The sequence below is a fragment of the Fistularia commersonii genome, chromosome 4, assembly GCF_037954325.1.
Source record: "Fistularia commersonii isolate RoL2024-O1a breed Wild chromosome 4, RoL_Fcom_v1.0, whole genome shotgun sequence".
NCBI classification, from domain to species: domain Eukaryota; kingdom Metazoa; phylum Chordata; class Actinopteri; order Syngnathiformes; family Fistulariidae; genus Fistularia; species Fistularia commersonii.
Window position 1 is genome coordinate 22032738 of NC_141287.1, and position 14052 is coordinate 22046789.

Genomic DNA, 14052 nt, shown 5'->3' on the forward strand with positions numbered 1-14052 from the left:
TGGTGTGTTATGCTCTACTTCAATTGTTTGCTTCTTTAAGCCCTTCTGTAAGATGAACATGCAATAGACAATGGACAGTGTTACACAAGGAGCGAACAACAGAGTTTCTCACCAAAGTCCGATCAAAGGCTGCACGTCGATATACCAAGAAATCGTTGCCGTTTAAAAAGAATTCAGTATCAGCTGTCACTTTGCCACGATGTATGCCAACTACGCTAGCAAGCAGTCAGCGCAAGAGCAGACGGCTACTGCGTAGAGATTGACGGCTAATTTACTGACTCAGCAGTTCTTTCTTCGATCGCACTGTCCGCTCTTTCCGATCACAACGCGATCCACTGCCATCTGGCTAGCTGGACATTACTCCAAAAGTACTCTCTCATTATTCACAGCTGACCGTATGAAATGATTCTTGATGCATGAAGTTCTGACATTTGAGTAGAAATAGTTATGACACAGAATAGACACGAGACACTCATGTCTCCTCACACTCTGTGCCTGCCGTTCAGGTACCTGAGTCTTTCGATTGATGGAACAGTGCAGTTTGCATTGAATATTATTCCACACTTGCAGAGACTAAGTGACCATTGACACCCTTTAAGATCTCTTTTTGAATGTTAGGACAAAAAGCTGATGGGGTCACAATTGTTCGGAGCGTTCCTCTAGATCAGGTAATATCGTATGAGGCGAGTGTGACAAAGATACGGTAGTTCCCCAGGTACTCCGGGGGTGTTTTGTTCTTAGCTTCACGGACCAGATGTGACCCATAAGACCTTGTTATTGAATACACATGTTTTTATGTGCATGGAATATGACAGTATTCACGGTGACACTGTAGAAGGTGTTCATGCGAGTCAGGTCGCTTTGCCTTGACAGGACAACCTCTGATCAAGTTCAATGATTCTCAAACACCAGGAATGGAAACGGGCCTTAATGTGAAAACCGTCTCCAGTCGCGGTACATAATGTACCTGCTTCACATGAGCGTCTATGATTCAATAACGCGCTATCACAGCGTTCAGAGGTGAGCTTGAATCTCCGCTGCTGAAGTTCTTTTACCGACAAGTGGTCGTTTTCTTCGTCTGTCTGACATGCAACTTCACCATGGTCAAGTTTTGACCTCACAGAGGCCTGGTGGCCCATTGCTGATGGTTGAGCGGTAGTTTCTCAAACTCAGAATAGTGTCTCTTGTGTCATAACTATGTTTGTCAGTCCAGAATTCAACTGACATTCACCGTCGCTGTCTTATTAGGTGAAAGAGTCGAGGACGGACACCCGGGGACACGAGGAGGTTTCGAGTGCTTTGTTGGACACGTTGAGTCAGAAGTGAATCGGCAGCCTTCGGTCTCCATGGCATCCAGAATGTTCAAGAAGTCGACCCATCAAGAGAGCGCCCTCTTCCGTGGCTGCCATGTGACACATTACCCAGTTGGCCTTCTCTGAATGAAGGCAAATAGCAGATGTCGAATTGGGCCGAGTTACTCTATAACCAAACCGCTCCGCTGCCAATTGAAACGTTGCAGCACTTCCCCCTTGTGATTCACTGCCAGAATCTTGTCTCTGAAGCAAGTCTAAAAGCCTTCTGCTGTCCAAGAGACGTCTTTTGGTCCTTCGGCTTACATGAAACTCCAGAGTTTCCTTCAGTGTTGGGGGCCACATTTCTACACCCTCTCCTGCCGTCTAGCAGCATCGCTGCACACATTCTAATGAAGAATCCAGTCCTCGCCCACCTTCGCTCAGAAAGGAAGAGGCTACACCTGCAGCCTGCTTTCACTTCGAATCGTGACAAACGTGTCAGATCGCGTCACTGTGAAAATATCCCGCCTCATTTGCCGTAGCCTCGGTATCCCGCTGGTTATGGAAACTGTTCAATGAAGCCGAGCGAGAACAAACCTTGTGTGATTAGTCGCACCTTCAACCGGGATTCAGTGTGAGGTTTGTTGTCTTCAAATCGTTTACAGGGAAAAGCATAAAAACATAATTCCAGCCTAACGTGGCGAGTGTCCTCCGGTGTGGTGAAAAACAGGCCGAGCCTCAAGGGTCTGCCTGCAGCCAGACTGGAACTTTAATTATGACCCAGTGGTCACAAGGAATTGGCCCGGTGGGATGTTCTGCCTTTGGAACAACAAAACAGTGTTACATCTCGCGAACCCTCCCTGACGGGCTCTGCATCAGAAGGACTTTATTTGACATGATTGTGTTAAACACAGATAGATTGACTGCCGCGGCTCCATCAGCACATGGTTATCGTATCTTCCAGTCTTAGCACAATTTAACGCCCCTGAAATGTGACCCTTTTTGGCAACCGCTCGATGCTCGTGGGTGAGTTGACTCTTGATTGCATCACTTGTAAAGTGCCTTGTCTTTGGACAATTTTTTGCGCCCAGCTGATCAGAATCCCCAAAAAACTATCTGAAGACCACCTTGGAGTGGTCAGGGTGCTTTTTGTAGATATTACAAGAAGAAGGAATTGACTCTGGCTTGACACACGCATCCAGCTGGGAGACTCCTCTCATTTTGAAATGCAACCGCTGGATGGACCAAAGCCATCATGTTCACATGTAGACTATTATTTACACCGAAATGTATTTCTCTAATCTCGCATCCGATTCACAATAACAATGGGGAGAATCCCTGGTGCATAGCACCTCCAGCATGTCCTTGGTCTTTCCTGGGGCCTCCTTCCAGATGGACAAGCTGACGAACTTGCTGAAAACAATGCAGGCCTTGCGCTCATGGCTCAATGATCGCCAAAGCAAATACTCTGAGGAGATACGAGGACAAATGTCTTGAATTGAAATACGCTGAGTCAGAGTTCAAACAGAAAGGAAACAAACTCAGAACTACGCAATCATGATGATACTCAAAGTTGAATCCATGTGCTTCTTTAGTTCTTTAGTTGTCACTCAGAAGGTCATTTGTAAATATCTACTTCTCCTCCTTTTGGTTTTTCCCTTCAGGTGTCGCCACAGCGAGTCAACCTTCTCCATCCAACCCTATTCTCTGTATCTTCCTCTCTCACACCAACTACCTTCATATCTTCTCTCACTACGTCCATAAATCTTCTCTCTGGTCTTCCTCCAGACCTCTTGCCTGGCAGCTCCAACCAATATATTCTCTCTCCCTCCTCTGTCCATGACCCAACCATCTCCGTCTGGCTTCTCTGACCTTCTCTCCAAAACGTCTACCATGTGCTGTTCCTCTGATAGACTCATTCCTGATCCTCTCCATCCTGGTCACTCCCAAAGAGAACCTGAACATCTTCATCTCTGCAACCTCTAGTTCTGGCTGCTGTCTTTTGGTCATTGGAACAGTTTCTAGTCCAAACATCATCGCTGGTCTCACCACTGTCTTGTACACCTTTCCTTTTATTCTGGCTGAGTCTTCTATATCTTGGTACCCCTGACACTTTTCTCCACCCATTCCAACCTGCTTGGACCGTCTCTTCACCTCTTCTCCACACTCTCCGTTGCTCTGGACTGTTGACCCTAAGTACCTGAAATCCTCCAGCTTCTCGATCTCCACTCCCTGTAGCCTCACCGTTCCACCCAAGTTCCTCTCATTCACACACATATATTCTGTCTTGCTGCGACTAACTTTCATTCCTCTCCTCTCCAGAGCATACCTCCACCTCTCTAGATTTACCTCTGCCTGTTGTCTGCTCTCACTACAGATCACAATGTCATCCGCAAACATCATGGTCCATGGGGATTCCTGTCTAACCTCATCTGTCAGCCTGTCCACCACCATTGCGAACAAGAAGGGTCTCAGAGCTGATCCCTGATGGAGTCCCACCTCCACCTTGAACTTCTCTGTTACCCCTACAGCACAGCGTACCAGTGTCTCACAGCTAGCATACATGTCCTGCACCAGTCTAACATACTTCTCTGTCACTCCAGACTTCCCCATACAATACCAGAGCTCCTCTCTTGGCACCCTGTCATATGCCTTTTCTAGGTCTATAAAAACACAATGCAGCTCCCTCTGGCCTTCTCTGTACTTTTCTATTAGCATTCTCAACGCAAATACTGCATCTGTAGTACTCTTCCAAGGCATGAAGCCATACTGCTGTTCACAAATGCTGACTTCTACTCTCAGTCTAGTTTCCACTACTCTTTCCCATAACTTCATTGTATGGCTCATCAACTTTATCCCTCTATAGTTGCCACAATTCTGCACATCCCCTTTATTCTTAAAAATAGGCACCATCACACTTTGTCTCCATTCTTCAGGCATCTTCTCACTCCTAAGATCCTAGTCAGAAAATCTACTGCTGCCTCTCCTAGACACTTCCACACCTCCACAGGTATATCATCAGGACCGACTGCTTTTCCACTCTTCATCCTCTTCAATGCCTTCCTCACTTCACTTTTACTAATTTGTGCTACTCTGTTGTCTGCAATAGTCACCACTTCTACCCTTGCCTCTCTTTCATTACATTACATTACATTTGGCAGACGCTTTTATATGGCGACTTACAATAGAGGACATAGGGACTGCAAATTCTTTCCTTTTCCACATTCATCAGCTCTTCAAAGTACTCTTTCCATCTTCCCATCACTCTTCTAGCATCTGTCAATACATTTCCCTCTCTGTCCTTAACCACTCGGACCTGTCGTACATCCTTTCCATCTTTATCTCTCTGTTTCGCCAACCTGTAGAGATCATTCTCACCCTCCTTACTATCCAACCGAGCATACAAGTCATCGTACGCCCTTTGTTTTGCCTTTGCTACCTCTATCTTTACCTTACGTTGTATCACCCTGTACTCCTGTCTGTTCTCTTCAGTCCTCTCAGTATCCCACTTCTTCTTTGCGAGCCGCTTTCTCTGTATATACTCCTGCACTTCCTCATTCCACCACCAAGTCTCCTCATATACTTTCTACAACAGGCTACAAACCCAAAAACTTCTCCTCCACAGCCATGGACACCTACCTCCTGAACAAGCTCAATGTCTTTCATCCCCAGGCATGTGCTCAGAGCATGAGTGGAGCAGCTCGCTGTGATTTCTACTGACATCTTGAACCTGCCCCTTGCCCGAGCACTTGTGCCAAAATGCAAGTAGTCGTTAAAAATGCTGGACAATCACAATGCTTTGACACAACTGCTATTTGTTGACGTCATCTCAGCAGTCAACACCGTCATCCCCTCTAAGGTAATCACTAAACCTGCAGACCTGGGCACCAACACCTCCCTCTGCAACTGGACGATGGACTTTCTGACCAACAGACCATAGTATGTTAGATCAAGCCAAACTTGCTCCACCACCATCACACTCAACACGGGTGTGCCACAAGGCTATGTGCTGAGTGCATTCCTCCACTCTCTCTTCACCCACGACTACAGACCTGTGCAGGATCCAATTCCATCATCAAGTTTGCGGACAACACCACAGTGATTGGTCTAACGATAAGGCAGTCTACAGAGAAGAGGTGCAGCACCTGGCCATGTGGTGCAGCAAGACCAAGGAGCTCATTGAAGACTTCTGGTCGAAATCTTCTTGTCTTGGCAACTGGACTTGAATGTCTTCACCTGGACACGTTTCACCCCTCATTCGAGAGGCTTCTTCAGTTCGAACAAAGAACAATTAGAGCAAAGGATTCGACCCATTTTGTGCAACAGGTGGTGGTTGGATACAGAAATAAGTTGGGTTAACAGAAAGAGGTTTCCGTTAAAGTCTGTCCTTGAGACGAGACGCTGTAGACAAGGGTTCGATTGGAGTAAAACAATCCGTTCAAAGAACACACAGAGTTTATTGAAAATTTCACAAAGACAGCAATCATGGGTGCCCCTGGTTTTTTTTGTATACTCACTAGTATCAGAGCAAGAAGTGACCTTTGGCTCTGACAGTTTATGTAAATCCAAGTGTACAAAGTACATCAGTGGGATTGATCAATTTTAAGCGCATGCTAGCTGAGCAGACTTTTCAAGCTAAGCATTGCCTGCCGGGAAGCAGTTGTGTTTAAAAAGACAAGCAGTGGTTAAGTTGAGGCCGTCTGGTTTCGTTTTCAAAACTTATATAGAGAAGTGGTGAAGCTAGCCCTGGATATCACAGGTCCATCGTGGCCACTTAGGAAACTGCCAGAAAAGATGAAGAAGGTCTTCAGTGAAATTCATGTTTTGCAAAGCTGTGGCTACACTGGAGCTGATTCACCAGGGCTGCATTTCTGCCCTCGTTGTTGCTTTAACTTTAGTCAACATCACATGAATTGTCTAAAGATGGGGTGGGTGTTGGGCCTGAACAAGGTTCAGCAGTGTGAATAAAGCCATGGAACACCCCCAGTAAGGAAGAATCGAAAAAGCAGAGCGCGCCACCGCGCCTGTCGTATTGCTTCTGCACCCGGTTCATGTCAGCGATGCAGGTCACAGGTATGGAGGTGTTTGTCGTCACGCACCACTTGGAGTGATCGGAGGTCCTGCTCCAAGTGCCCACAGGGGTGTTGACTGAACGAATGTTGAACACTTTGTAGTCATTGGTCGGACAGAAGGAGGGGTCTGGGTTCCCGCAGCCCCACGTCTGGGCCATCACATCACTATTCACCAACTTGGCGATCTTGACATAAAGATCTGCAAGAACAGCAATACTGCGTTTAAAGACACTGGACGTAACCAGAGTTTTAATCAGACCTCAGAACCACAGACACAAGGACCATCGAGTGTGGTGCCACGTGAATAAGGAGGGACGGTAGAAGGGATTTGTAGAAACAAACCGATTGGTGCAGGAATAATTTGCATTTAATGTGTACATCAATCATACACAACACCTGCAAAGAAACTGGTTGTTCCTCGAAACCATTCAGAGAACTCTGTTTGCCATGTGTCAGGGAGTGTTGAGTATTCCTTCATGCTCAGTGTGAGATACGCATGTGGACAAAGCCTTCCATCCGTCCTCTGCCCGGTTCATCCTTGTCAAATTATCTTATTCAAATTGATCTTGGCGACGTCTTCACTTCAGAACTGAAGAAGCCTCTCAGATGAGAAGTGAAAGGAAGTGAAGAAGGAAGACCTTTTTTGTTGCATTCAGTGACAAAAATTGCACAACATCAGACAAATTTGAAGCGGACATGAGGAGAACATGGAGGCTCCACAAAGAAAGGCCCTCTGTGGGAATCAAACCAGAGACTTTCTTGCTGAGAGGCAGAAGCACTGAGCACTGCACTTCTGTGCCATCCAGAGAAGGCAAAAATAACTGATGCATCAGGAATATATGGTTGAGAACAACACAAGAACCTGCTTGATACCTAAAGAACGTACCATATACTGATGTCATTTTAACAAAGTGGCTCTACAAGAGTCCTAAATTCCTCACCTTCCGGGTTGGGTTTGGACAGTTTTGCGATGCTGTAAACAGTCTGTGAAATCGACCTCAGCGGTGTGAAGCTATTGGGCGGGGTATCCTTCTTCCATTTCACAGCGTCCTGCAGCTCCTGGTGATGCACTGATGTGAGGTCGTAGTCGAAGGTGTAGGCTCCGATGTACTGCAGGTGTTTTCCTGGAAACAGAAAGAGTGTTCCAACAATGGGGTTCTACATACACTCCAGACCAGATGGTGAAGGTCCTTACCTATTAGTCTGAACTGGTCATAGTTGAAGGTCACACATGCGAACGTCTGTGCTTTACTGAATCCAGTCGAAGGGTAGAATTCATCTGCTGTTCTCCTGTAGGGGAACTGTGGAGTGCTGTGAGTGAGCCACACACCCACACCGTTCAGATCCACCAGCACAACCCCTGCCGATCATAATCATTATCAGTGCTGGTCTCTCAACTCTTAAAATGTCACAAAAATTTTGATGTAGATGATTAATGGACCCCCCCCCCCCCCCCCCCCCCCAATCCCTCAAGGAGTATTTCATTTGAATAGCACACAAAGGGAGCCCTGATGAGACCGAGGTCCTTCCCTTGGTGATGAACTGAAAGACTCCCAGTTTGAAGCCCCATCTTTGGGTAAAAGACAGGTTTTGCTAAGGGACACCCAGCTTCATTTACTGTCCTGACCTCAGTGCTGCTGTCATTCACAGAGCAAAGCTGCAGCCATCACCTTCTTCTTCTCCTATTTCCAAAATGAAAGGCAAAAAAACTTTCTACTCTTATGAATGAAGATGTGTCTTCTACTCACCTTTGCTGTGGCCAAATGTGTCGTGGGCGTTGGCTCCTGGTGGTTGATCATTGTAGCTGATGTATCCAAATGTTGGGGCCTGAGGGACAAGATTGGTGAGCTCTGAGGTGATGAAACATCTGATGGCTGAGTTTCCTCAGTGAATTTATTCAAAGTTCCTGTATACAGAGTGACAGGTAAACACCATCATTCTGCGGGACACGAAGAGCGGCGCCAGGGTGTTTGCCAGGGCTCCGGTTGGGCTGTCGATGGGTTTGTAGCCCGGAACGTTAGGGCTCATCGTCATAACGCCATTGCGGTCCATGTAGACGTGTTCTTTTCCAGTAAAGGGCGCTACTCTGGTCCGCTTGTAGATGATGAACCTGTCCAACAAACAGTCACCAGTCATTGTCATGCTGAAAGCAGACCGTATGGTCACCGTGTGCAGATTCAGTCATCAAAGTGGAGACACCAACTGTGGTGAGGTGACATTTGAATAGCGGAAAATAAGTTGCAAGTCTGCTCTGGTATGCAGGGGCGTGTGAACTCACCAGTCAATGGGGTTGTTAGAGTTGTCTTTGCAGCTCACCTGTGCATCTGCGCTCCAGATCATCAGGCAGAGGAGGAGGAGGGTCGGCGGCATGGTGGCCTGCAGCACAGCAGTGCCGTTGTTATGTTATTACGGTCGCACGACTTTGGGACAACCCTTTATTTAAATGTCACAGGCGTCATTTTGAAGGCTGTTTCAAAAGTACTTTTACTCTAAATTCAACAGACAACAAGTCAGCAGTCAACAGATTTCAAATCAGTGACAAACAGCAGGACACTGTAGCCCCTCCTACCATCTCACGGCCCCCTCTTGCAGTTATCAATACTGGATACTTGAAATACAGTAGCTCGTCGCCGTGAGACAGCAAACATATGAAACATGACTCATGGAAACCTCTTCCTTTTCACACAACAAATAAGCACCGAGACTGACCAGAGATCGTACTCCCCCTAAAGCAAACAAACACAGGAGAAAATTCATCCCTTGCCCTTGTCACACTTCCACCTGTTCATCCCTCCTGTGCTGAAGAAAAGTGCCTTCTTGATAAAGTGTCTCTGCAAGTTTATTTCTGAACCATCCCTGTTTCCCTCCCTCTCTCTGCTCGAAAGGCACCCTTCCTCTATACACTCATGGCCGTCCGGGTCCTAACCTTTTTTCTGTTTTTAAAAGCATCATCTGGTTAAGCAAGGCTTTCCAAGCCCAGAGCGCACCCTCATCCCAACGCCTGAACATCCTGGACAGAATTTGAACGATACAAAGCAAGATAGTTTACCTCAAAAAGCAGCCACTCCTGTTGAATCAGAAAAGTCCAACCTGTGTTTCAGGGCGTCTATTAGAACCAAGCTCTTGTCTCTTCTCGATTTGCAGATTTTACACCCCTACCTCGCTGTGAGCAGAAACAGATTCCTCGCAAGATATGTATTTGGGTCAGCAAAGTCAGGATAAGGACTTGTGTGAGGGGGAAGTCTCTCCCCTTTATACCAGGACCTCTGACCAAACAGTTCCCGTAAGCTAACTTTGTGTGTCCCTCGTGGATCAATAAAAATATTTGATTTGGCCTGTTCTCAATGTCAGTGGAGTGCGTGGGCAAGGTGCTGAGGCAACCTCGACAGGAGCCTGAACGTGCGCTCAAGATCGATCATGGACAAACTATGGCCGGTCAAGTTTTTGTTTCCAAATTATATCAAATAAAATCATAATCACATTGCTTTTGCTTTGCCTTTTCCCTGCAACGTCCACATTTCCCCCCGAAAGATGGCGCATGGTGTGTTATGCTCTACTTCAATTGTTTGCTTCTTTAAGCCCTTCTGTAAGATGAACATGCAAAAGACAATGGACAGTGTTACACAAGGAGCGAACAACAGAGTTTCTCACCAAAGTCCGATCAAAGGCTGCACGTCGATATACCAAGAAATCGTTGCCGTTTAAAAAGAATTCAGTATCAGCTGTCACTTTGCCACGATGTATGCCAACTACGCTAGCAAGCAGTCAGCGCAAGAGCAGACGGCTACTGCGTAGAGATTGACGGCTAATTTACTGACTCAGCAGTTCTTTCTTCGATCGCACTGTCCGCTCTTTCCGATCACAACGCGATCCGCTGCCATCTGGCTAGCTGGACATTACTCCAAAAGTACTCTCTCATTATTCACAGCTGACTGTATGAAATGATTCTTGATGCATGAAGTTCTGACATTTGAGTAGAAATAGTTATGACACAGAATAGACACGAGACACTCATGTCTCCTCACACTCTGTGCCTGCCGTTCAGGTACCTGAGTCTTTCGATTGATGGAACAGTGCAGTTTGCATTGAATATTATTCCACACTTGCAGAGACTAAGTGACCATTGACACCCTTTAAGATCTCTTTTTGAATGTTAGGACAAAAAGCTGATGGGGTCACAATTGTTCGGAGCGTTCCTCTAGATCAGGTAATATCGTATGAGGCGAGTGTGACAAAGATACGGTAGTTCCCCAGGTACTCCGGGGGTGTTTTGTTCTTAGCTTCACGGACCAGATGTGACCCATAAGACCTTGTTATCGAATACACATGTTTTTATGTGCATGGAATATGACAGTATTCACGGTGACACTGTAGAAGGTGTTCATGCGAGTCAGGTCGCTTTGCCTTGACAGGACAACCTCTGATCAAGTTCAATGATTCTCAAACACCAGGAATGGAAACGGGCCTTAATGTGAAAACCGTCTCCAGTCGCGGTACATAATGTACCTGCTTCACATGAGCGTCTATGATTCAATAACGCGCTATCACAGTGTTCAGAGGTGAGCTTGAATCTCCGCTGCTGAAGTTCTTTTACCGACAAGTGGTCGTTTTCTTCGTCTGTCTGACATGCAACTTCACCATGGTCAAGTTTTGACCTCACAGAGGCCTGGTGGCCCATTGCTGATGGTTGAGCGGTAGTTTCTCAAACTCAGAATAGTGTCTCTTGTGTCATAACTATGTTTGTCAGTCCAGAATTCAACTGACATTCACCGTCACTGTCTTATTAGGTGAAAGAGTCGAGGACGGACACCCGGGGACACGAGGAGGTTTCGAGTGCTTTGTTGGACACGTTGAGTCAGAAGTGAATCGGCAGCCTTGGGTCTCCATGGCATTGAGAATGTTCAAGAAGTCGACCCATCAAGAGAGCGCCCTCTTCCGTGGCTGCCATGTGACACATTACCCAGTTGGCCTTCTCTGAATGAAGGCAAATAGCAGATGTCGAATTGGGCCGAGTTACTCTATAACCAAACCGCTCCGCTGCCAATTGAAACGTTGCAGCACTTCCCCCTTGTGATTCACTGCCAGAATCTTGTCTCTGAAGCAAGTCTAAAAGCCTTCTGCTGTCCAAGAGACGTCTTTTGGTCCTTCGGCTTACATGAAACTCCAGAGTTTCCTTCAGTGTTGGGGGCCACATTTCTACACCCTCTCCTGCCGTCTAGCAGCATCACTGCACACATTCTAATGAAGAATCCAGTCCTCGCCCACCTTCGCTCAGAAAGGAAGAGGCTACACCTGCAGCCTGCTTTCACCTCGAATCGTGACAAACGTGTCAGATCGCGTCACTGTGAAAATATCCCGCCTCATTTGCCGTAGCCTCGGTATCCCGCTGGTTATGGAAACTGTTCAATGAAGCCGAGCGAGAACAAACCTTGTGTGATTAGTCGCACCTTCAACCGGGATTCAGTGTGAGGTTTGTTGTCTTCAAATCGTTTACAGGGAAATGCATAAAAACATAATTCCAGCCTAACGTGGCGAGTGTCCTCCGGTGTGGTGAAAAACAGGCCGAGCCTCAAGGGTCTGCCTGCAGCCAGACTGGAACTTTAATTATGACCCAGTGGTCACAAGGAATTGGCCCGGTGGGATGTTCTGCCTTTGGAACAACAAAACAGTGTTACATCTCGCGAACCCTCCCTGACGGGCTCTGCATCAGAAGGACTTTATTTGACATGATTGTGTTAAACACAGATAGATTGACTGCCGCGGCTCCATCAGCACATGGTTATCGTATCTTCCAGTCTTAGCACAATTTAACGCCCCTGAAATGTGACCCTTTTTGGCAACCGCTCGATGCTCGTGGGTGAGTTGACTCTTGATTGCATCACTTGTAAAGTGCCTTGTCTTTGGACAGTTTTTTGCGCCCAGCTGATCAGAATCCCCAAAAAACTATCTGAAGACCACCTTGGAGTGGTCAGGGTGCTTTTTGTAGATATTACAAGAAGAAGGAATTGACTCTGGCTTGACACACGCATCCAGCTGGGAGACTCCTCTCATTTTGAAATGCAACCGCTGGATGGACCAAAGCCATCATGTTCACATGTAGACTATTATTTACACCGAAATGTATTTCTCTAATCTCGCATCCGATTCACAATAACAATGGGGAGAATCCCTGGTGCATAGCACCTCCAGCATGTCCTTGGTCTTTCCTGGGGCCTCCTTCCAGATGGACAAGCTGACGAACTTGCTGAAAACAATGCAGGCCTTGCGCTCATGGCTCAATGATCGCCAAAGCAAATACTCTGAGGAGATACAAGGACAAATGTCTTGAATTGAAATACGCTGAGTCAGAGTTCAAACAGAAAGGAAACAAACTCAGAACTACGCAATCATGATGATACTCAAAGTTGAATCCATGTGCTTCTTTAGTTCTTTAGTTGTCACTCAGAAGGTCATATGTAAATATCTACTTCTCCTCCTTTTGGTTTTTCCCTTCAGGTGTCGCCACAGCGAGTCAACCTTCTCCATCCAACCCTATTCTCTGGATCCTCCTCTCTCACATCAACTACCTTCATATCTTCTCTCACTACGTCCATAAATCTTCTCTTTGGTCTTCCTCCAGACCTCTTGCCTGGCAGCTCCAATTCCAGCATCCGTCTACCAATATATTCTCTCTCCCTCCTCTGTCCATGACCCAACCATCTCCGTCTGGCTTCTCTGAGCTTCTCTCCAAAACATCTACCATGTGCTGTTCCTCTGATAGACTCATTCCTGATCCTCTCCATCCTGGTCACTCCCAAAGAGAACCTGAACATCTTCATCTCTGCAACCTCTAGTTCTGGCTGCTGTCTTTTGGTCATTGGAACAGTTTCTAGTCCAAACATCATCGCTGGTCTCACCACTGTCTTGTACACCTTTCCTTTCCTTCTAGCTGAGTCTTCTATATCTTGGTACCCCTGACACTTTTCTCCACCCATTCCAACCTGCTTGGACCGTCTCTTCACCTCTTTTCCACACTCTCCGTTGCTCTGGAATGTTGACCCTAAGTACCTGAAATCCTCCAGCTTCTCGATCTCCACTCCCTGTAGCCTCACCGTTCCACCCGAGTTCCTCTCATTCACACACATATATTCTGTCTTGCTGCGACTAACTTTCATTCCTCTCCTCTCCAGAGCATACCTCCACCTCTCTAGATGTTCCTCTGCCTGTTGTCTGCTCTCACTACAGATCACAACGTCATCCGCAAACATCATGGTCCATGGGGATTCCTGTCTAACCTCATCTGTCAGCCTGTCCACCACCATTGCGAACAAGAAGGGTCTCAGAGCTGATCCCTGATGGAGTCCCACCTCCACCTTGAACTTCTCTGTTACCCCTACAGCACAGCGTACCAGTGTCTCACAGCTAGCATACATGTCCTGCACCAGTCTAACATACTTCTCTGTCACTCCAGACTTCCCCATACAATACCAGAGCTCCTCTCTTGGCACCCTGTCATATGCCTTTTCTAGGTCTATAAAAACACAATGCAGCTCCCTCTGGCCTTCTCTGTACTTTTCTATTAGCATTCTCAACGCAAATACTGCATCTGTAGTACTCTTCCAAGGCATGAAGCCATACTGCTGTTCACAAATGCTGACTTCTACTCTCAGTCTAGTTTCCACTACTCTTTCCCATAACTTCATTGTATG

The 14052-nt window shown here is 46.7% G+C and overlaps 1 protein-coding gene across 1 annotated transcript; it reads right to left on the reverse strand.

The window, feature by feature from the left end:
- Positions 1–5729: 5729 nt before the first annotated feature.
- On the reverse strand, positions 5730–9640 carry LOC147235131 (deoxyribonuclease-2-alpha-like). Its single transcript, XM_086144680.1, has 8 exons — positions 9524–9640; positions 9414–9454; positions 8643–8740; positions 8297–8474; positions 8113–8191; positions 7560–7724; positions 7306–7488; positions 5730–6563 (listed from the first exon to the last, which is right to left on the reverse strand). Exons 3-8 carry the CDS (start codon positions 8732–8734, stop codon positions 6187–6189), a joined length of 1074 nt encoding a protein of 357 aa, XP_086000806.1. The 5' UTR covers positions 8735–8740; positions 9414–9454; positions 9524–9640; the 3' UTR covers positions 5730–6186.
- Positions 9641–14052: the final 4412 nt, after the last annotated feature.